At 44.9% G+C, this 22,790-nt stretch overlaps 1 protein-coding gene across 4 annotated transcripts in view; it reads right to left on the bottom strand.

Annotated features, from left to right (window-relative positions):
• sema5ba (sema domain, seven thrombospondin repeats (type 1 and type 1-like), transmembrane domain (TM) and short cytoplasmic domain, (semaphorin) 5Ba) overlaps positions 1-22,790 on the bottom strand; it is a 350,416-nt gene that overhangs the window by 198,874 nt on the left and 128,752 nt on the right. For all 4 annotated transcript variants that reach the window (XM_052028256.1, XM_052028245.1, XM_052028265.1 and 1 more), the window contains one exon: positions 14,657-14,850. In XM_052028256.1, the coding sequence (XP_051884216.1) occupies positions 14,657-14,798 (142 nt within the window). In that variant the 5' untranslated portion in view covers positions 14,799-14,850. The remainder of the gene's footprint in view (positions 1-14,656; positions 14,851-22,790) is intronic.

Raw genomic sequence — 22,790 nt, 5'->3', positions numbered from 1 at the left:
ATATCCATATACTTATACAAATTTCTTTTATGTTGTTATTGTACCTGCCTCAACTACTTTCTCTGGCAGCTCGTTCCATATACTCACCACCCTCTGTGTAAAGAAGTTGCCCCTCGGGTCCCTTTTAAAATCTCTCCCCTCCCACCGTAAACCTCTGCCCCCTAGTTTTTGGTTCCCTTTCCCTGGAATAGCTGGTAGTAAACCAGGCGGGATTGTGAGTACAGAGGGGATGTAAAGACACTTCAAGTGAATGGACCATAACCATTGCATCTTCTTCCAGAAACTTCTTGGCAAACACATGGTCCGTGAGAAGGCAGGTGATGGTCTCGTCCACACCGCAGCCACCTTGAGGGTAGCTAGCTGAGGGAGTGAGAGTCCGGCTGTAATTCAGATCTACCTGAGTGTACTTTCTGATGGGAGGAAGCGTTCTTAAGGTTTCAAATGCCCTGTTAATTTATAACAGAGCCAAAACCACCCATCAGAGTCCGGCCTATGTGGCCATGTGTTTTATTGCTCCCTTGCGCTGTGGGAATCTCAGTCTGCTAACTGTCAATGGCGCGGTTTAAAATTGAATGAACTGAAACAAAAAGCTAATGCATAACTTCTTGCCTTTATCCTGAAGGAAGGGGGCAGGGGATTGTGATTCAGAGAGATTCTTTGGCGGTTGCCATGGCAATGAAAAAAAAAGCAGTGTCAGTTCTTGGTCAGTGGCTTTTACAAAGAAACCAATGTCCCAGTGTCTTAGCCCAGTCGACTGCCAATCCCCAGCACACAACCACCAATAAACTCAATGTTTTCCTTACACTGAGCCCACCCCCTTCCCTGTTCCATGTCAAGCCCACAAGCAACAGCACCAACACAGATTATGTCACCGTCCCATTCTAGTTTGTGGGATCTTGTTATGTAAAAACTAGGCATTGTTTCCAGGGTTACAAGTACATTTTCTCAAATACAGGCTGTCCCTGGGTTACGTAAGGGTTTCGTTCCTGAGAACTGTTCATAAACTAGATATACAGGAACAGTAGTGTAGCAGTTAGCGTAACGTTTTACAGCGCAGCAACCCGGGTTCGAGTCCAGCTGCTGTCTGTAAGGTTTCCTCCGGGTGCTCCGGTTTCCTTCCGCATTCCAAAGATATATGGGTTAGGAAGTTGTGGGCATGCTATGTTGGCACTGGAAGCGTGGCGACACTTGCGGGCTGTTTCGATGCACATGTGACTAATAAAAATATCTGATAAAAATGAGTTTTAACTCATTTCTCCATAAGTCAGAAGCGTCCATTATATAACCCCTATCGTATCGTTCCACGTATATTTGCTTCTACATTCATTTCATTGACCCATAATTAAACTAATGGAATATATACTGTATCCTTTCATTATTTAATACCATGAAACATTTTATTATTATTATTGAAAAATGTCTTAACAATATACAGGAGAATTTGTATAAAGTCGTATTTTCATAAATCAGTTCATTCATAACCGGGTGGGACCCTTGTACTTGATGATGTAAAGTGCGTTGAGATATACTGAGGCCATGCTTGTTGGTATATAAGTGCAATGACCTCTCTTATTTTTATACTGTCAACCTGAAGTTCAGTGACCTAATGTTCAACAAACGTTTCTCCATCCTTCATGACGCTCAGCACCACTGCCAAGATGCCCTTTTGGATTCGTGCGCTTAAATGTCACCTCAGTGACTTCACCCAAGGTGAAGCTTGGGGAAACGGAACAAAGTCCTAAACTAAAAGCTGCGCTCTACGTACTGGCAACCCTTCAATAGTCAGTACTGCATGGGCTTCCATGTAGATGCGTTGAAACACAGACATCTGAGTCAGACTGGAGGTCACATACCAGTGACCTCAAGGACAGAGCATTGATGCACTGGAGAGAGGCTTCAGACCCACTACATAGCCTGGCTCAGCTTTAGGTCTGTGTGCAGACTGCACAGGTCTGTGTTCACAGTGCATAAGTCTGTGTGCAGACTGCACATGTCTGTGTGCACACTGCATAGGTATGTGTGCAGACTGTGCAGGTCTGTGTGCACACTGCAACCCCATTCTTTTAATTTGCCTCATAGACCCTATGGGAAATGCTGTTTGAGATATTTTAGAGACACAGGAGACTGCAGATGCTGGAATCTGGAGCAACACGTAAAGCCCTGGAGAAACTCAGCGGGTCAGGCAGCATCTATAAAGAAAAATGGACAGTCGACATTTCAGGTCTTGACCCGAAACATTGACGATCCATTTCCTTCCATAGGTGCTGCCTGACCCACTGAGTTTCTCCAGGGCTTTGCGCTTTGAGATATTTTACTTTATTTTAATGTTTCTAATTAAATTTTATGGGTTTTTTTAATCAAAGCTTTAAATCTGTTCAAATTATTTAAATCTATCGGGATAACTTTTGAATGTCACAGACTTCCAGAAACTTTCAAAAGATCATGTACATAAGAATAGGAGGAGGTCATCTAGCCTGTTGAACCTTCTCCGTCATTCAATGAGATCATGGCTGATCTGGCTGTGGACTCAGTTCCACCTACCAGCCTTTTCCCCATAACCCTTAATTCCCCTACTATGCAAAAATCTATCTGTGTCTTAAATATATTTAATGAGTCAGCCTTCACTGCTTCCCTGGGCAGAGAATTCCACAGATTCACTGCTCTCTGGGAAAAGCCATTTCTCCTCATCTCCGTCCTAAATCTATTCCCCCGAATCTTGAGGCAATGTCCCCTAGTTCTAGTCTCACCTACCAGTGGAAACAACCTTCCTGCCTCTATCTTATCTATCCCTTTCATAATTTTATGTTTCTAAAAGATCCCCGCTCATTCATCTGAATTCCAGTGAGTATAGTCCCAGGCGACTCAATCTCTCCTCATAGGCTAACCCCCTCATCTCCGGAATTAACCTGGTGAACCTCCTCTGCACCACTTCCAAAGCCAGTATATCTTTCCTCAAGTATGGAGACCAGAACTGCAGGCAGTACTCCAGGTGCGGCCTCACCAGTACCCTGTACAGTTGCAGCATAACCTCCCTGCTCTTAAGTTCAATCCCTCCAGCAACGAAGGCCAGCGTTCCATTTGCCTTCTCGATAACCTGTTGCACCTGCAAACCAACCATTTGCAATTCATGCACAAGCACTCCCAACTTCCTCTGCACAACAGCATGCTGCAACCTTTCACCATTTAAATAGTAAGCTGATCTTCTATTTTTCCGTCCAAAGTGGATGACCTCACATTTACCAATATTGTCCCCCATCCGCCAGACCCTTGCCCACTCACTTAACCTATCTGTATCTCTCTGCAGACTCGCCACTTCCTCTGCACAATTTATTTTTCCACTTAATTTGGTGTCATCAGCAAAGTTAGATACGCTACACTCTGTCCCCTCTTTGAAATCGTTAATGTATATTGTAAACAGTTACGGGCCCAGCACCGACCCCTGCGGCACCCCACTCACCAGTAATTGCCAACCAGAGAAACACCTATTTATCCCAAATCTCTGCCTTCTACTCGTTAACCAATCCTCTATCCGTGCTAATACATTACCCCCAACTCCATGCATCGTTACCTTATGGATAAGTCTTCTATGCGGTACCTTATCAAAAGCCTTCTGGAAATCCAAGTATACAACATCCACCTGTTCCCCTCTATCCATTGCGTTCATTAATCCTCAAAGGACTCCACTAAGCCTTTAACATTGACAGGGTATCAGGGTGTTTCAGGATCAGGGCCAGAGCAATATGGTGGCTGAGGCCTAGTCACCATAGACTGCCAGGGTCTGGTGGGGGTGGAGGAGGGATAGGGGCCAGTACAGGCTGCCAGGGTGTGTTAGGGATTCCACCAGAGCAGTAGGGCTACTGATCCCCACCATCCGGCCCATGCCATCTCCTCAGAGCTACCATCGGGCAGGAGGTACAGAAGTCTGAAGTCCCACACCACCAGGTTCAAGAACAGCTACTTCCCTTCAACCATTCAGTTCTTGAACCAACCTGCACAACCCTAATCACTACCTCAGTCTATGACCTCTTTGCACTACAATGGACTTTGGTTTTATTTGTTCTTTCTTGAAAAAATTGTGTATAATTTATGTTTAATTTATGTTTTTCTTGTGAATGTGGTGTATCTGATGTTACATGCCTGTGATGCTGCTGCAAGTAAGTTTTTCATTGCAGCTGTGCGTACCTGGACTTGTGCATGTGACAATAAACCGCACTCTGACTTTGACTTTGGCGCCAAGTCAGTTCAGGATACCAGGATATTCTAGCATCGAGGCCGAGGCTGTACTGCAGCTGAGGCCTAGTCACCACCAGGTGTCAGGGTGTTCTGGGGGCAGAGGAGGGAGTGGGGCGATGTGGCAGCCAAGGCCTCATTAGCCGACTCTGGAACCAGAAGATCTGAGGACATTTGGACTTCCACATCCATATCAGTTTAGTACAGTCATAGGGAGAGAGCAGGTAATGAGTCTAAGAAGCAAGAAGCATCATTCAGCCCGACATTCTATGACAGATCCAGTGCAGAAGGTCTCTTCCTGACCCTTATGGTTAACTCTAAGCTGTTCCCACACAAACTTTGTCCGGGAAACTAAAGCCCGTCCAGTGGTCACTTAGGAAAGACCATTTAATGTGTCGGAAGTTAATGCCTCAGCCAAAAACATTAAGGAGTGGTTACAGGAACATACTCTGCTCTTACATACCAATTAGGAGCTGGAATAGGCCACTCGGCCCCTCGAGCTTGCTGCAGCATTCAGTAAGATCATGACTGATTGTAATCACAACTCAGCATTCCTATCTATCCAGAGTAACCTTTCACCCTGTTGCTTTTTAAGAATCCATCTCCCCCTGTCTGAAAGATATTCAAGGACTCTGCATCCACCACCCCTTGAGGAAGTGATTTTCCAAAGACTCTTGCTAACGTAACAGTCTGGCGTGGCCTCTTACATTCCTGTTCTTGCATATACTTCAGCCAAAGAACAGCAGTATTCACCGATCGAATTGCTGGAGAACGTGACTTACTTGTAGATCATCTAACCATTTCATCTCAGTAAAGTATCAAATGAATGGGAAAAAAAATAACTGGTAGTGGGATTAGAGGACAGATGAGGAAAAACCTTTCACCCAGTGGGTGGGAGGCATCTGGAATTTACTCCTGAAAGGGACGGGGAGAGAGACAGAAACCTTCGTCATGTTTAAAGTGGGCTTGGATGTGCGCCTGCAGAGCCATGATCTAATGGACCAAGGACCTCGTGCTAGAAGATGAGTAGCTCCTCTTGACCAAGAAGGACACAAGTTTTCTACAATTCATTTTGGGAATTCTCATTTTGTACTTGATGTTGGGCCACTGCATTCTACCCCCATCAGAAGTTCAAGGGTGTCCTACCTGAGGTGGTTACAATCTTCAAGCATTTGGACACACCAATCGCAATGGTGAATTTATCACAAAACTCATGGTCTACCAGGCAGCACTATCTACAGTGGACATGTCAAATCACTGAAAAAAATACCACCCAAACAGTGTCTCTCCAAAGTCGTCCAAGTCTCTTGGGGGACAAGCAAATCAATATCAGCGTCCTCTCCTAGGCCAACATCTCCAGCACTGAAGCTGTAGTTTGGCTCCAATGGATAACCTACATCCTTCCTCTACCTGATACTCCCAAAACAAGCACTCGATCCTGAGTTCTGTCACGGGAAGGCAATCCCAAATGGACATAGGAAAGGATTCAAGGATGTGCTCCAATCCTCTTTGGAAGATGCAACATCCCCAGGGGCTCCTGGGAATCTCTGGGCTATGGAACCAAAGTGGAATAATAATGTTAAAGTACAAATCAGCCCTGGTTTAAATAAATAGGGCTGCTCTAGTTCCTAGACACCCAGGTAAGAAAACAACCACATGGAAGAAGCTGTTTAAATGCGTTGTTCTTCCTTTGTGGATATATGCAGTTCACTAACTACTTTTGTATCCTCCTTAAGGGCCTTTGTTGAACTCCTTGAAGCAAGAAGGTAGTAAACTTATAGATTTATGAAAACATAGGGCATAAGAGGCAAGTGGGACTAGCTTGGATGGGGCACCTTGGTCAGCATGGAGGAGTTGGGCCAATTTCCGTGCTTTAACTCTATTACTCTCAGAGCCATTCAGTCCATTGTGCTCATGCTCTGCTCTGGACCGATGGAACCTGCAGAGAGTGGTAGGCACAACCTAGTCCATCACAGGCTCATCACTTCCTTCCATCGAGTCCATCTCGAAGGTCCGTTGCTTCAGAAAGGCTAACAGTGTCGTCAAGGATGCCTGCTCCCCTGGCCATTCCCTCATCTCTCTTCTATCTCCTGGGAGAAGATACAGGACACTGAAAGCACTGAAAGACTTAAGAACAGCTTCTCCCCCACTGCTATCAGACATCTGAACCAATCACCTCTTTCGCATCCCCTTCCCGGTGGTGCCGCCATGTTCTCGGACCCTTAACTCTACCTCTTCCGTAATTGTCACTTTAGCATTTGTTTTTTGCACTGCCTCAGATTCCACGACAGTCTTTGCACCATTCTGCTGTTTTACACTCAACGCTGTATTTACTGCTGTATTTATTATTACCATGTACACTGTTTACTCTGTGAGCTTCACGCAAGCAGAGAGTTTCTTTGCACCCTGGTGTATATGACAGTAAACTAATCCAAATCGGAATCCGTAAACTAATCTGAATCTGATTCCTCTCTGTGAGCAGAGTTTGTCAGATGGTTTGGAGGGCAAGGTTACATGTTGGCTGAGCTTAAAGGCCATCAGTTCCTGGGGAAGCTGCTACTGTAAATACCGTTTCAAACTGGACGCCATGATGACTCAGTTAGTAAACACACAAATATTGGGGAGATCTCACGTTTGGTTCCAGGCCTGTGCTGCTTGGGAGTGGGAGGGAGAGCACACGGAGAAATATAGGTGCACTGAGTAATTCTCGAAATCCAGGCAGGAATTGAGGAACGGAGCATCACCGCCTGGGTGGGAACTTCAATCCACAGGATCGTAAATGGCTGCAGTGTGTTGTAGACTCAGCCAGGTCCATTGCAGGCACCAACCTCCCCACCATCGAGGACATCTTCAAGAGGTGGTGCCTCAAGAAGGCGGCATCCATCACTAAGGACCCCCACTCCCTGCGATGTGACCGCTTCACATTACTACCATCAGGGAAGAGGTACAGGAGCCTGAAGACCCACACTCAAACAATTCAGGAGCAGCTTCTTCCCCTCCACCATCAGATTTCTGAACAGTCCGTGAACCCATGAACACACCTTGCTATTCCTTTTATTTGAACTATTTCTTCATTTTGTAATCTATAATAATTTTTAATCTTTGCACTGTACTGCTGCTGCAAAACAACAAATTTCACGTCATATAAGACAGTGATAATAAACCTGATTCTGATTCTGATGACTGAACAACTCCCCATTGATCCAGCCTGAAGATCAATCTGCTTTGGGATTGATTTTATGCACGGAATCTGTTCTGGTAACTATCCTCCACTTACTGCGTTGTGCTTAGGAAATAATCCTGTTTTAGTTGGTAGACTTTGATTTCTGTTAACTGCTGTTCATGGAAACTCCCTTTAAATAGGCTCAGTGCAATATAGTGCATTGAGACTGGATTTAAATAGATGAGGTGAGCTGTAAATAGATCCGGCTTGCTGCAAGGCCTGGCTGAGACTGTGGTGTCAATGGAAAAGCCAAGAATAAAAAGATGCAAATTATCAAATGCTTCCTGATTGCCAGCATACGGGTCCCAAGGGGAATGTTAGTCAAAGACAAACCTGCCTCTGTGCAATGATGAAAATTCATGTGAAATGGACACTTGTGATAAGATAAGACAAGCTGGAAGATCAGCTGTGATAGAACATGAAACATAGAACATAAGATAAGATACGATATCTTTATGCGTCACATGTACATCAAAACACACAGTGAAATGCTTCTTTTGCGTAGTGTGTTCTGGGGGGCAGCCCACATGTGTCGCAACGCTTCTGGCGCAAACATAGCATGCCCACAACTTCCCAACCTGTACGTCTTTGGAATGTGGGAGGAAACCGGAGCACCCAGAGGAAACCCACGCAGACATGGGGAGAACGTACAAGCTCCTTACAGACAGCAGCAGGAATTGAACCCGGGTCGCTGGTGCTGTAAAGCATTACGCTAACCGCTACACTGTCGTGCCTGCCCACATGGATACGCGAAAACACGCAGCCACTACACTCGGTAAGGGATACCAGGAGCTGGAAGAGTGAGCACAAACTCCATCTCACACACGCGCACACAGACACACGCGCACGCATACTGAAACATACAAACTCCACTCCTGCACACAAACAAACCCATCAAGCACATATACACACTCTATCATGCACACAGTCAGACACAAACACCCACACAAACCATACACACGTTCTCACACACATACACAACCTCCAGCTCACACGGACACAACTCATTATCTCTCTCTCACATACACACACATACAAATTCTAACCCACACACCAACTCCTTCACTCACCCGTACACACATAAAAACTCTTTTCACTCACACACACACTCACCCTCACACAAACACAAAAGCTCTTATCAAACATTCAAATACACACAAATTCTATCATGTACACACTCTCACATTCAGACTTTCACACACACACACACATATATATCAACTGACTTTTGTCATGAACAAAATCTATTGCAGACACATAAATTTTATGACACACACCCTTATCATGCACACATATGTAATTAATTCCACACACATACAAATGAAGATACAAATGCACACACATCACATATACACTCATCCAAACACACTTACACATACACATTCACAAGAAATCAAGCTATATCATACAATCAAACTCTAACATACATGTGCACCCAAATCATATCATTCACACAATCTTTACTCCCTATATTCACATACACAATCTCTCTCACTCCTCTCTCTCTGTCTGTCTCTCTCTCTGTCTCTCTCCCTCTCTCTCTTTCTCTGTCTCCACACCCTATCTGCAACTTGTACCATAAGAGACTGTTTTCAGCATTTTAACCTTCTGTAAACACTGTCAGGAAACAGCAAGGGAACAAAGTCAGGAAGTCCAATTGCTGCTACGCTGTTAAATGCCAACACCTCGACGAAATAAACCAGAAGAGGTTACTGTGGAAACAGTGTGCTTTTATCAAGAGCTGAAATAACATTTTTACCCATCTTCACTAATCCGATACCAATCTCAGCTCATTCAGCTAGTGCGGGGCGATGTGAAATTCCTGGGAAGGGATCCAAAGCTCAGGCCAAGACCAGAATTATTTACTGAAGTCAGTCCGAATGCTCCCAGTCGGATGAGAAGTGTTACAGTTTTACAGCTTGTGCATGCTTTGAGGGACTTAAGCTTTTCATCTAAGGGTCAGATGTGTGATCTCCAGTTTTCTTTCCTTTCACCTCTCCCCCTCCCCCACACCCAACGCATCATCACACCCATCCAGAGCGGACAGCTGGTATTGCAGCAAAACATTGGGCAAAATGCTACATTTATATAGCACCTTTCACAAACTCAGGACCCCACCACTTCCCCCTCCCCCCCCCCCACAATGAGCTTTCAGCTAATGAAATGAAGTAAAGTTTCTGCTGTAGCAACACAGGAGACTATATAATTCCCCAATGCGATGATGGAATTTGGAGTCAATTTTCCAGATCAATAGTCCAGGTTTCTGGAATGGTGCCCAGTAAATTTACCCCATGTGAGTCCTCCTTTCTTTACAAGATGAATGAAGAGTGAAGAAATCGGACAGCTTAGGACCACTGTTATCATCTGCCAGCAACAAAATCCTGGAATCAGCTCAAACAAAGAATGTCTTTAAATGGAGAAGAATCACTTCAAGGAAGAGAGAGTGAATCTTGCTTAATGCTGCAATGTTTCCAAACTTCTGCAGATCCCATGTGGATACATTTGTCCAGGATTGCATGCTTCTTAAATTCCCAGAGTTTCAATTCTTGGATACTGGGAGTTCCTCCAAAGTTTGAGCAGGAAGAGGCACCAAAGTATATCATAGGTTCTGGGGGCATCATCGGGTATGGAACAGGTTGAGAAGGGCTAAAAGGGCAGGCTTTCAAAAACATTGCTATGCAAATGCAACATCGTTCTTACTTTCTTCAAAAGTTTTGGGACTACAGCATCAATCAAGTTCAATGTGATCAGCTTGCTGACTCTGCTAGTAGCTTGGCTCAATTGGTCACTGCTTGTCAGTGTCAGAAAGTTGAGAATCTACACTTCACCAGAAACACAGGAAGAACACTCAGTCTCTCAAGCCCCCTATTATAAGACTCTTGAACTGACCTTTATACGATCTCTCAATCTACCTCATCGTGGCCCTTGCACCTTATCTCTCTACCTGCACTGCACTTTCTCTGTAACTGCATTCTGCATTCTGGTTTATTTCCCTTTTGCACCACCTTGATGTAATAATGTATGGAATGATCTGTCTGGACGGCACGCAAACAAAAGCTTTTCACTGCATCTCGGTATATGCAATAATAATAAACTAATTCCAATTAGATCAAGAGTTTTTAACACAAAACAAGCAGATTGGGATTCATGCAAACTTGTACAGAGCATCCCCAGGTTATGAAAGCCCAACTTATAAACATCCATACAAACTAACGAGCTCCCATAACATCATATTCAAAAGTCTGATGTACCTACATACATTCATTCCGACAAATGCAGAACTCGTTCCCTCTCTCTCTCTCTCCACTTTTACTAATTGTTCTTTCTTATCAGTCTTATGCACTTTTGATGCCACTTATTGCAATACTGTGGCAGGATGGTGACCATATCGAGTGATTTTTGTGTATATCCATAAGAAAGAGGAAATAGGAGCAGGAGTAGGCCATCTGACCTGTGGAGCCTGCTCTGCCATTCAATAAGATCATGGCTGATCTGGCCGTGGACTCAGATCCACCTACCTGCCTTTCCCCCATAATCCTTAATTCCCTGACTATGCAAAAATCTATCTGTGTCTTAAATATATTTAATGAGGTAGCCTCTACTGCTTCCCAGGGCAGAGAATTCCACAGATTCACTACTTTCTGGGAAAAGCAGTTTCTCCTCATCTCCATCCTAAATCTACTCTCCTGAATCTTGAGGCTATGTCCCCTAGTTCTAGTCTCACCCACCAGTGGAAACAACCTTCCTGCCTCTATCTTATCTCTCCCTTTCATAATTTTATATGTTTCTATAAGATCCCCTCTCATTTTTCTGAATTGCAGCGAGTATAGTCCCAGGCGACTCAACCTCACAAGTACTTTTTATTGATGCACCAAGAAAGCATCCTATCCTGGTCTATCACGGCTTGGTACGGCAACTGCTCTGCAGGACCGCAAGAAGCTGAAGAGAGTTGTGGACACAGCCCAGCGCGTCATGGAAACCAGCCTCCCCTCCATGAACCCTGTCTATACCTCTCGCTGCCTAGGGGAAGCAGCCAGCATAATCAAAGTCCCCACCCACCCCGGACGTTCTGTCTTCTCCCCTCTCCCATCAGGCAAAAGATACAGGAGCCTGAGGGCACATACCACCAGGCTCAAGGACAGCTTCTATCCCACTGTGATAGGACTATTGAACAGTTCTCTTATACGATGAGATGGACTCTTGACCTCACAATCTACCTTGTTGTGACCTTGCACCTTATTGTCTACCTGCAATGCACTTCCCTGTAGCTGTGACACTTTACTCTGTATTCTGTTATTGTTTTTACCTTGTACTTCCTCAATGCACTGTGTAATGAATTGATCTGTATGAATGTTATGCAAGATAAGTTTTTCACTGTACCTCAATACAAGTGACAATAATAAACTAATACCAATACCAATTTGGTTGATAAGTAGAGATGAACAATACATACTCTGGCAGAGAACAAAAATCTTAGGCTTAAATTCCATGAGCCCACAACCCTGGTATCAGAATCAAGAATGTTACCAGACAGCCGTTGACAATTCAGGTGGTTGCAACTGAGGAATAACGTGGTTCTTATTCATTTGTGAGGTGTAGATGCTACAGGCAAGACCTGTGCTTATTGCCCATCGGTGGTTGCCTGTGAGGTGGCGGTATCTTCTCGAATCTTTACAGTCTGTAATGATGATCCTACCACTGTGCCATTGGTTTGAGAGTTCAAGTATTCAGATTCAGTGACAGTGAAGGCCCAGTAATTTATTTTCTAGTCAGGATGGTGTGTGTTGGAGATGGTACATATACTGCTCTATTCCTTCTGGGTAGAGGCCGAGGTGATGGGTTTGGGAGACGCTGTCGAAGGAGTGATGGTGAATTGGTGCAGTATACTTGTCAATGATACACACTGCAGCTGCCGTGTGCCAGTACTAGAGGGGATTGGCACGGGAGTGTAGTGGTTAGCGTAACGCTATTACAGCGCAAGCGACCTGGGTTCAGTTCCGTCGCTGTCTGTGAGGAGTTTGTACGTTCTCTCCGTGTCTGCGTGAGGTTTCCTCTGGGTGCTCCAGTTTCCTCCCACATTCCAAAGACATACAGGTTGGGAGCTGTGGGCATGCTATGTTGGCACCGGAAGAGTGGCGACACTTGCGGGCTGCCCCCAGCACGTTCTCAGTAACACAGAAAGACACATTTCACTGCGTGTTTTGATGTACATGTGACTAATAAATAAATAAATATCTTTAATAAATATATTTACACTGTAGATGGAATGCTAGTTAGGTAGGTTGTTTTGTCCTGGATGGTGTCGTGCTTCTAAGTTGTTAGATAAGCCTAGCTCAAATCCAGAAGAGAGTGTTACATAGAACATTACAGCACAGTACAGGCCTTTTGGCCCATGATGTTGTGCCGACATTTTATCCTGCTCTAAGATCCATCTAACCCTTCCCTCCCACATAGCCCCCCCTTTCTCTATCATTCATGTGTCTATCTAAGAGTCTTTTAAATGTCCCTAATGTATCTGCCCCCACAACCTCTGCAGGCAGTGCGTTCCACACACCCACCACTCTCTGTGTAAAAAACTTACCTCTGACATCCCCCCTATACCTTCTCCAAATCACCTTAAAATTATGCCCCCTCATGTTAGCCATTGTCGCCCTGGGAGAAAGGTCTCTGATTGTCCACTCGATCTATGCCTCTTATCATCTTGTACACCTCCATCAAATCACCTCTCATCCTCCTTCTCTCCAAAGAGAAAAGCCCTAGCTTGCTCAACCTATCCAAAAACATTCCTGATTTCTGTCTTGCAGGTACTGGACAGGCTTTGAGGAGACAGGAGGTGAGTCATTTACCACAGGATACCCAACCTGTTGACCGCTTACTGTGGCCATAGCGGGAATGTGGCTGGTCTCACTAGATCTCATGTCACTGGTGACTGCTGGATGAGGTAAAGTGATACAGTTATTGCTTTTCTAAGAAAGAACCAATACAGTGGGCGTTATCCCTGGATGAGGCAATGTGTCCCTCGACTACAGTTAACTCCAAGATTGGGAATGTTTTGTCAGTCCTCATCATACTGTTCATATGTCCACATCTCAGAACTAACCACAAGTTGTTACAACTATTGCGTGGGTAGAAGTTTGGTTAGGTTGGACACAACATTTCTAAAAATGGATTATAATACTTTATTCTGTGTCAGCCATCAATCAGAAGGTTGTGGGGTCCAGGCTCCAGATCTAATCTGACACTACAGTGCGGATATTAGAGGGTGCAGCAGAGTTGGGGATGCTATTCTTTTGGACTGGATGTCTGAGGCCCCGTTGGGTACCATTTCAGAAAGAACAAATGAGTTCTCCCAAATGCCCTTGGAGTATTGTGTTCAGCTTTGGTCACCCTGCTATAGGAAAGATGCCACAAAGCTGGAAAGAGTGCAGAATAGATCTGCGAGGATGTTGCCAGGATCAAGGGACTGGGTTATAAAGAGAGGATGGGCAGGCTGGGACTTTACTCCTTGGAGCGTAGGAGACTGAGAGGTGATCTTATAGAGGTGTATAAAACCATGAGGGGCATAGATAGGGTGAATGCACTCAGTCTTTTTGCCAGGGTTGGGGAATCAAGAACTAGAGGGCACAGGTTTAAGGTGAGAGGGGAGAGATTTAATAGGAAGCTGAGGGGCAGCTGTTTCACACAGAGAGCGGCATGTATATGGAATGAGCTTCCAAAGGAAGAGGTTGATGCAGGTACAAGAACAACATTAACAGATATTTGGACAGGTACATGGATCAGAAAGGTTTAGAGGGATATGGGCCAACGCAGGCAAATGGGACTGGCTTAGATGGGCATCTTGGTCAGCATGGATAACTTGGGCCAAACGGCCTGTTTCCGCGCTGTGGGACTCTATGACTCTAAATGCCCTGACCAATGTTTATCCCCTCATCCAACTTCAGTGAACAGATGGTCAGGTTCTTATCACATTACTGCTCCTGGGATCTTGCTGTGCATAAAACTGCCTGCACTTCCAAAAGCAGTCTGCTGGCCACAGAAAAGACATCAGGGCATTTGGTCATTATAAAGGGTGCTATCTAAATGTAATCTTTCTTTTAACTTTAATAGACGGAACTCCAGAAGGACAGAGGCAAATAGAAAACGTTTCACTTTCAGCAATGAGTAGAAGATAGTAGCAAGCCTCTTGCGATTCCAGTTTCTTACCTCTGAAGAGGACCATGGGGTGCTCCTTCTTGCCACACTGCAGGAGGTGCTCTGCACTCATGAAAGCCAGGACGTTACAGCTGATGAGAAGCAGGAAGCATGGGACAGACAGACAGCAGGTCACCAGCCGCCGGGTCCCCATGGTAGCTGTCAATCCTCTTGGCTACCAAGGTGGTGGGATTTGGGAGATGTGTCTGAAAGGAAACAGAATAGATTATCCACTGTGCACATTCAAGAACTTGCCGGTAGTCAAAGTTGAAGTCGAGTTTATTGTCATATGCACAAGTACATTCCAAAGACGTACAGGTTAGGAAGTTGCGGGCGTGCTATGTTGGTGCCGGAAGCGTGGTGACATTTGTGGGCTGCCCCCAGAACACTCTATGCAGAAGATGCATTTCACTGTGTGTTTCGATGTACATGTGACAAATAAAGATATCTATCTTATCTTACATGTCTGCTCATATGCAATGTGCAATGATAAACAACGATGCTGGAGCAACTTCTGCTGAGTTCTTCCAGCATCATCGTGTTTTTCATCTAGATTCCAGCATCTGCAGTCCTTTGTTTCTCCAATGAAAAACTTACTTGCAGCAGCATCACAGGCACATAGCATCAGATAAGCAGCATTCACAAGAAAAACATAAACTAAACATAAATTATGTGCATTTTTTACAAGAAAGAACACAATTAGAACAACAAAAAAACAAAGTCCATTTTAGTGCAAAGTGATCAAAGTGGTCATAACGTTGCTAAACGGTAGTGATCAGGGTTGAGCAGGTTGGTTCAAGAACCAAATGGTTGAAGGGAAGTAGCTGTACTTGAACCTGGGGCTTCAGGCTTCTGTACCTCTTGCCTAATGGTAGCTGTGAGAAGATTGCAGTAATGGTAGTAAGACTCATTTACATTTCATCTAATAAACAATTTTCTTCCACTTGAGATCTTGACCTTCAATGTCCCAGTGAAGCTCAGCACAAGCCTGGGGTCCAGTACATACTGGGCACTTCACAACCTCACAGTCTTAACACCTCAGTCCCTGATCTAAAATTCTGCTGCAATTTTCTTGGGCTGTGAGTGCTGACAACACAAACACAAAACATTACATTGCTGCAAATCTGAATTAAGAAGGGAAATGCTGGGTACACTCAATGGGTTAGGTAGCATGTAAGGAAAAAGAACTAACAATTTGGGTCGATGAGCTTCCTTCAGGAAGGAACGGTAGTTAGGGGTTAGCGTAACGCTATTACAGCACTAGCAACCCAGGTTCAATTCTGGCCGCTGTCTGTAGGAGTTTGTACGTTCTCCCTGTGTCTGCGTGGGTTTCCTCCGGGTGCTCTGGTTTTCTCTCACATTTCAAAGACGTACGGGTTAGGAAGTTGTGGGCATGCTATGATGGCGCCGGAAGCGTGGCGACACTTGCGGGCTGCCCCCAGAACATTATACGCAAAAAGATGCATTTCACTGTGTGTTTCAATGTACATGTGACTAATAAAGATATCTTGTCTTATCTTCAGTGAAAATTAAAAACTGCAAATGTTGGAAATCTGAAATAAAAATGGTAAGTGCTGGAAACACTCAGCAGGTCAGGCAGGATCTGAGGTAAGAGAAACACAGTCAATGTTTCAAAGACCCTTCGTCATTGATGGGGTAAATTCACCTATGGACCCTTTTCCCAACCTGTCCACAGGTGTCTACAACTGGAGAGCATAGGTTTAAGGTGAGAGAGTTGTTCAGAGGGGATGAGAGGGGAAAATATTTCACACATTTGCTATCTGGATTGCACTGCCTGAGGAGGTGATGGAGGCAGATACAATCACAATATTTAAGAGGTATCTAGACAGGAACTTGAATAGTTAAGGCATATGGCAAATGGTATTAGTATAGATGGGAGCAATGGGCATGGATGTGGTGTTTTTGTGCTGTACAAATCTATGAAATGTTTCCTATTTTCTGTCTTGAAATACCTAAGGGGCATAGATTAAAAAAAACTGGGGGGCAGAGTTTTAGGGTGAGAGGGGAAAGATTTAAAAGGGACTTGAGGGGCAACTTTTTCACACAGAGGGTAGTGGGTACATGGAACGAGCTGCCAGAGAAAGTGTTTGAGGCAGGTACAATAGTGTCATTTGAGAAGCACATGCAGGGGTGAGGCTGAGAGGGATATGGGCCAAACGCAGGAAATTGGGACTAACTGGGTGGTCGGCATGGGCTGGTTGGGCCGAAGGGCCTGTATCCGTGCTGTGTTGCTCTATGACTCTATGACCTGGTTCTAATTTTTCTATCCTGTAGTCCCAGACTCCCCAGCCAGCAAACAGATTTTTAGGTTATTGTTAGGTGAAGCACAAAAGCAACTCAACGCCTGATCACCTCCAATGCTAACTCAGTGGTTTTGTTCCTCCTTCACTCCCCGGTCAATGTATTGCTCTAAAAGGCACAAACAGTTCGGGGGGGGGGGGGGGCAATCAGAGAGAAGAGCCTGGACAGAGGTAACGGACAGGAAGTGCTGCACTAATAATACTTAATCTGGCCTTCCATCAGCGGTTAAGGCCTTGAATCAATCTCCCAGAAGGTCACAGTAGGCCACACATCTAATTGAAACCTTTCAGCTCAGAAACTCTCCAGTTACTTCACCAGAAATGTTACCCATTTATTATTTTGCTGTGTAAATACTGTGTCAGGCTTCGAAGGCTGGACGAATTAATCTTGAATGCATAAATCACACTGCCGCACAAAGTAACTGACCAACTTTTATTGGTGCACCATGGAAAGCATCCTATCTGGATGCATTGCGGCTTGGTACAGCAACTGCTCTGCCCAGGACCACAAGAAACTGCAGAGAGTTGTGGACACAGCCCAGCGTGTCATGGACATCAGCCTCCCCTCCATGGACTCTGTCTTTACCTCTCACTGCCTTGGTGAAGCAGCCAGCATAATCAAAGACCCCACCCACCCAGGTCATTCTCTCTTTTCCCCTCTCCCATCAGGCAGAAGATACAGGAACCTGAGGGCACGTACCACCAGGCTCAAGGACAGCTTCTACCCCACTGTGATAAGACTATTGAACGGTTCCCTGATACAATAAGATGGACTCTGGCCTCACGATCTACCTTGTTGTGACCTTGCACCTTATCGCACTGCACTTTCTCTGTAGCTGTGACACTTTACTCTGTACTGTTATTGTTTTTACCTGTACTACCTCAATGCACTCTGTACTAACTCAATGTAACTGCACTGTATAACAAATTGATCTGTACGATCGGTATGCAAGACAAGTTTTTCACTGTACCTCGGTACAAGTGACAATAATAAACCAATACCAATACTGAAAAATTTCATGGACCCTCAAACAGAATTCCCAGCATGTGTGCCTTCCAGCAGGAGGTACTGAGGTTTCCTACTAATCCAGAGGGCATAGAGTCCTACTCGTAGACTTCGCTGCCTGGGCTGCAGTTGAGGGCAGCTCGTTAACATCAGGCAAGAAGCGGGATGCAGGGCAACAAATCCCAGATTCGCCTAACCTTCTCACAGAGGCAAGTGAATCTCTGGAATTCTGCAGCCCAGAGAGTTGTGGAGATCCGATCTTTTAAAGTGAGGCTGGAGAATTCCAAGATTGAGATCCGACAATGACGAAGGATCAGCAATATATTCCAAAATCAGGATGGTGTGTGACTTGGAGGAGGACCTTCAAGGAGATCATAGAGACAGACAGACAGCACGGAAACAGGCTCTTTGGCCCAGCTGGTCCATACCGGCCAAGATGTCCATCCAAGCTAGTCCCATTCGCCGATGATTGGCCCATAACCTTCGAAACCTCTCCTATCCATGTACCTGCCCAACTGTCTTTTAAAAGTTGTTATTGTACCTGCCTCAACCACTTCCTCTGACAGCTCATTCCACATACATACCACCCCTCGGGTTCCTATTAAATCTCTCCCCTTTCACTTTAAATCTATGCCCTCTAGTTCTTGATTCCCCAACCCTGGGGAAAAGCCTGAATGCATTCACCCTATCTCTGCCCCTGATGACTTTATACCAGAAGATCATGATAAGATGGTGCCTACTGCCTTTGTCCTACTTGGTGGTAGACTCTGAGGGTGTGACAGGTGCTGAGGGAATAGGTGCTGAGTATCCAGAGTACAATTTGTAGATAATACTGACTAAAACCCCTAGTACAATAAGCTGGACTGTTGACCTCACAATCTACCTTGTTATGGCCTTGCACCTTATTGTCTGCCTGCACTGCACTTTCTCTGTAACTGTAACACTTTATTCCACATTCTGTTATTGCTTTTCCCTTGTACTACCTCAATGATAAGATTTCTTTATTAGTCACATGTACATCAAAACACACATCTTTTGTGTAGAGTGTTCTGGGGGCAGCCTGCAAGTGTCGCCATGTTTCCAGTGCCAACACAGCATGCCCACAACTTCCTAACCCGTATGTCTTTGGAATGTGGGAGGAAACCAGAGCACCCGGAGGAATCCCAAGCAGACATGGGGAGAACGTACAAACTCCTTACAGACAGTGGCTGGAATTGAACCCGGGTCGCTGGCGCTGTAGTAGTGTTACGCTAACGGCCACACTACCATGTCTGCCCTTGTTGTTACATTGTTGTAACATTGTCGTAACACAATGCACTGTTGTAATGAAATGATCTGTATGGGTGGCATGCAAAACAAAGTTTTTCACTGTACCTCAGTACATGTGACAATAATAAACCAATTTACCAATTTAAAACCACTGTACACCAATGGGGAAGGGAACAAATGTTTAGTGGTTGTTGGGGTTACAATAAAGCTGGCTGCTTTGATTGGAATGGTTTGATGAGTTAATATTACCCCATCCACCGAGACACAGTGAAAAGCTTTCGTTTGCATGCCATCCAGACAGATCATTCCATACTTAAGTACATCGAGGTGGTACAAAAGGGGAATAAAACAAATGCAGAATATAGTGTTACAGTTACAGAGAAAGTGCAGTGCACGTAGACAATATGGTGTAAGGGATGGTGTCAACCTTCTTGAGAGGTATTGCCGCTCCACTCATCCAGGCGAGTGGAGAGTGTGTGATCATGCTTGTAGCTGGAGTCAAGGACTTGGGGTATCAAGGAGTGAGTCACTGACCACAGGACACCAGCCTCTGACCTGCTCTTAAAGCCATGGTATTTACAGTAATGTGGCTGGTCCAGTTATGTTTCTGGTGGAGGGCAATAGTAATACCAAGGGTAGATCTGGAGAGACTCTAGATACTGGGATTGGTCTCCTTATGCCAGAAGTGATTAATGACGATTTAATAACACATTCAAGATCTATATGATTTTGACAGAGATAATCTACAAAATCGCTAACCACAAGAGGCAGATGTTTTTCACTGTAAGATAATTAACAGAAAAACAGGAATGAGATAGAGAGCGTCATTTTTTTGTTCAGTAAGTCGATACAATCTACAATTCCTTTCCTGAAAGGGCAGTGGAAGCAGATTCAACAATAACTCTCAAAAAAAAAGAGAATTATGTCAATAAATAAAAATGTTGCAGGGCTCGAGGGCAAGAGAAGAGAGTAAGACTAAGGTGTGTGTCACATGCTATTGGCTTGCTTATTTATACTTTCCTTGGAAAAAGGTTCTCCATATTAATTCCTTGAATGAAGTGGTTGTCATGGGAAAAATAATTGGTATTGGTATTGGTATTGGTTTATTATTGTCACTTGTACCGAGGTACATTGAAAAACTTGTCTTGCGTACTGTTCGTACAGGTCAATTCATTACACAGTGCAGTTACATTGGGTCAGTACATTGAGGTAGTATAGGGTAAGAACAATAACAGAGTACAGAGTAAAGTGTCACAGCTACAGGGAAGTGCATTGCAGGTAGACAATAAGGTGCAAGGTCATAACAAGGTAGATTGTGAGGTCAAGAGTCCATCTCATCATATAAGGGAACTGTTCAATAGTCTCATCACAGTGGGGTAGAAGCTGTCCTTGAGCCTGGTGGTATGTGCCCTCAGGCTCCTGTATCTTCAGCCTGATGGGAGAGGAGAGAAGGGAGAATGACCTGGGTGGGTAGGGTCTTTGATTATGCTGGCTGCTTCACCAAGGCAGCGAGAGGTATAGACAGAGTCCATGGAGGGGAGGCTGGTTTCCGTGACTCGCTGGGCTGTGTCCACAACTCTCTGCAGTTTCTTGCAGTCACGGGCAGAGCAGTTGCCATACCAAGCAGTGATGTATCCAGATAGGATGCTTTCTATGGTGCATTGATAAAAATTGGTGAGGGTCAAAGGGGACAAGCAAAATGATTGAGGAGGGCCTGGAGATGACTTGATTAAAACATAAAATGTCCCGAAGGGATTTAATGGGTTGGATGCTGAGAGGACGTTTCCCGTTGTGGGGTGATCTAGAACATACTCCTAGGGTAAGGGGGCCAGCAATTTAAGAGTGGAATAAGGAATTTTAGGGATGGAATTTTCTATCACAGAGAGCTATAGGGGAGGAGTCATTAAGTACATTCAAGGCAGACAGAGGCAGGTTTTAGGGGACAGAAAGGTTCAATTGAGGCCAGGCACAATAGACTGCAGATGCTGGAATCTGAGCAAAGGGCAAACTACTGGAGGAACTCAGCGGGTCAGGCAGCATCCGTGGGGCCAAAGGGATAGCCAACGTTTTGGTCCCTGAGGCAGGGTTGCGACCCGAAATGTCGACCATCCCTATGCCTCTACAGATGCTGCCTGACCCACTAAGTTCCTCAAGCAGCTTGTTGTTACATATCAGCCAGGATCTTATTGAATGGCAGAGAAGGTTTTAGGAGATGCATAATCTACTCTCATTCCTATTCCTGCTAGTCATAAGTTCACAAAGAGCCAGCACATTCTTGACGGGCTCCTACATGTGCCATAAAATTTTACATTAAATCTATGCCCGGGGGAGAGAGGAATTTTCCCACTACATATGGCCGACATTGATCCCTCAACCAAAACTTATTATATAAGATTAAGAGGTCTGCTCTGATCAAGAATGAAAAGCACCATGATGCTGGAGGAACTCAGCAGGCCGGGCAGCATCCGTGGAGAAAAGCAGGTGGTCAATGTTTCGGGTCAGGACCCTTCTGCTGTCTGTAAGCATTTTGTACATTCTCCCCGTTTCTGCGTAGATTTCCTCCGGGTGCTCCGGTTTCCTCCCACTTTCCAAATACGTACGGGTTAGGAAGTTGTGAGCATGCTATGTGGGCGCCAGAAGCGTGGCGACACTTGCGGGCTGCCCCCAGAACACTCTACGCAAAAAGATGCATTTCACTGTGCGTTTCAATGTACACGTGACAAATAAAGATATCTTATCTTCTTCAGAACTCAAGAAGACAGTGTCTTGAAGAAGGGTCCTGACCCGAAACGTTGACCACCTGCTTTTCCCCACGGATGCTGCCTGGCCTGCTGAGTTCCTCCAGCATCATCATGTTTTTCATCTTGATCCCAGCATCTGCAGTCCTTTGTTTCTCTGCTCTGATGAAGGGTCATCTAACTGAACTGTTTCTCTCTTCACCATATGCGTCCTGATCTGAAGACCATTTCCAGCAATTTCTCTTTTCGTGAAACGGTCACTTATTGACTCTCCGTTGGTTGGTTGTGGAATCTTGCTGTGCACCAATAGCTGGTGCGTTTGCTCACCAAACACCAACCGCTGGTCCTTCATCTAAATCACTGGCAAGGAGCATTTTGTGATGTCTTGGAGGACACAGTGGGTTAGATAAAAATAGGAGATGTTCCTTCGATTCAGAACGCTGGAATATTTAGGGACAACAGTCAATTCATTCCCGACAGAATGACCCGGAATGAGAGGCAAGAGGTTTCCTCTGGGTGGTATTGATGTTATTTCTTATAAAGTCAGAAATAATCAAGGTGACATGGTGGTGCAGCAGTTAGTACTGCGGTTTCTCAGCTCCTGCAACAGGGGTTTGATCCACAAGATCACAAGACAAGGGAGCAGAAGCAGGCCATTCGGCCCATCGAGTCTGCTCCAAGGAAAGGGAAATAGAAATGAGAAATGGGGAATGGGGGAAGAAAAAAAAAACTATTCTAATCCCAATTTCCGGCCTTATCCCCATATCCCTTGATATCCTGACTATTTAGATATCTATCTATCTCCTCCTTGA

The sequence above is a fragment of the Pristis pectinata genome, chromosome 1 (assembly GCF_009764475.1).
Source record: "Pristis pectinata isolate sPriPec2 chromosome 1, sPriPec2.1.pri, whole genome shotgun sequence".
Classification (NCBI taxonomy): Eukaryota; Metazoa; Chordata; class Chondrichthyes; order Rhinopristiformes; family Pristidae; genus Pristis; species Pristis pectinata.
The sequence above is the reverse complement of the archived record's forward strand: the minus strand, read 5'-3'. Positions and strand labels throughout refer to the sequence as shown.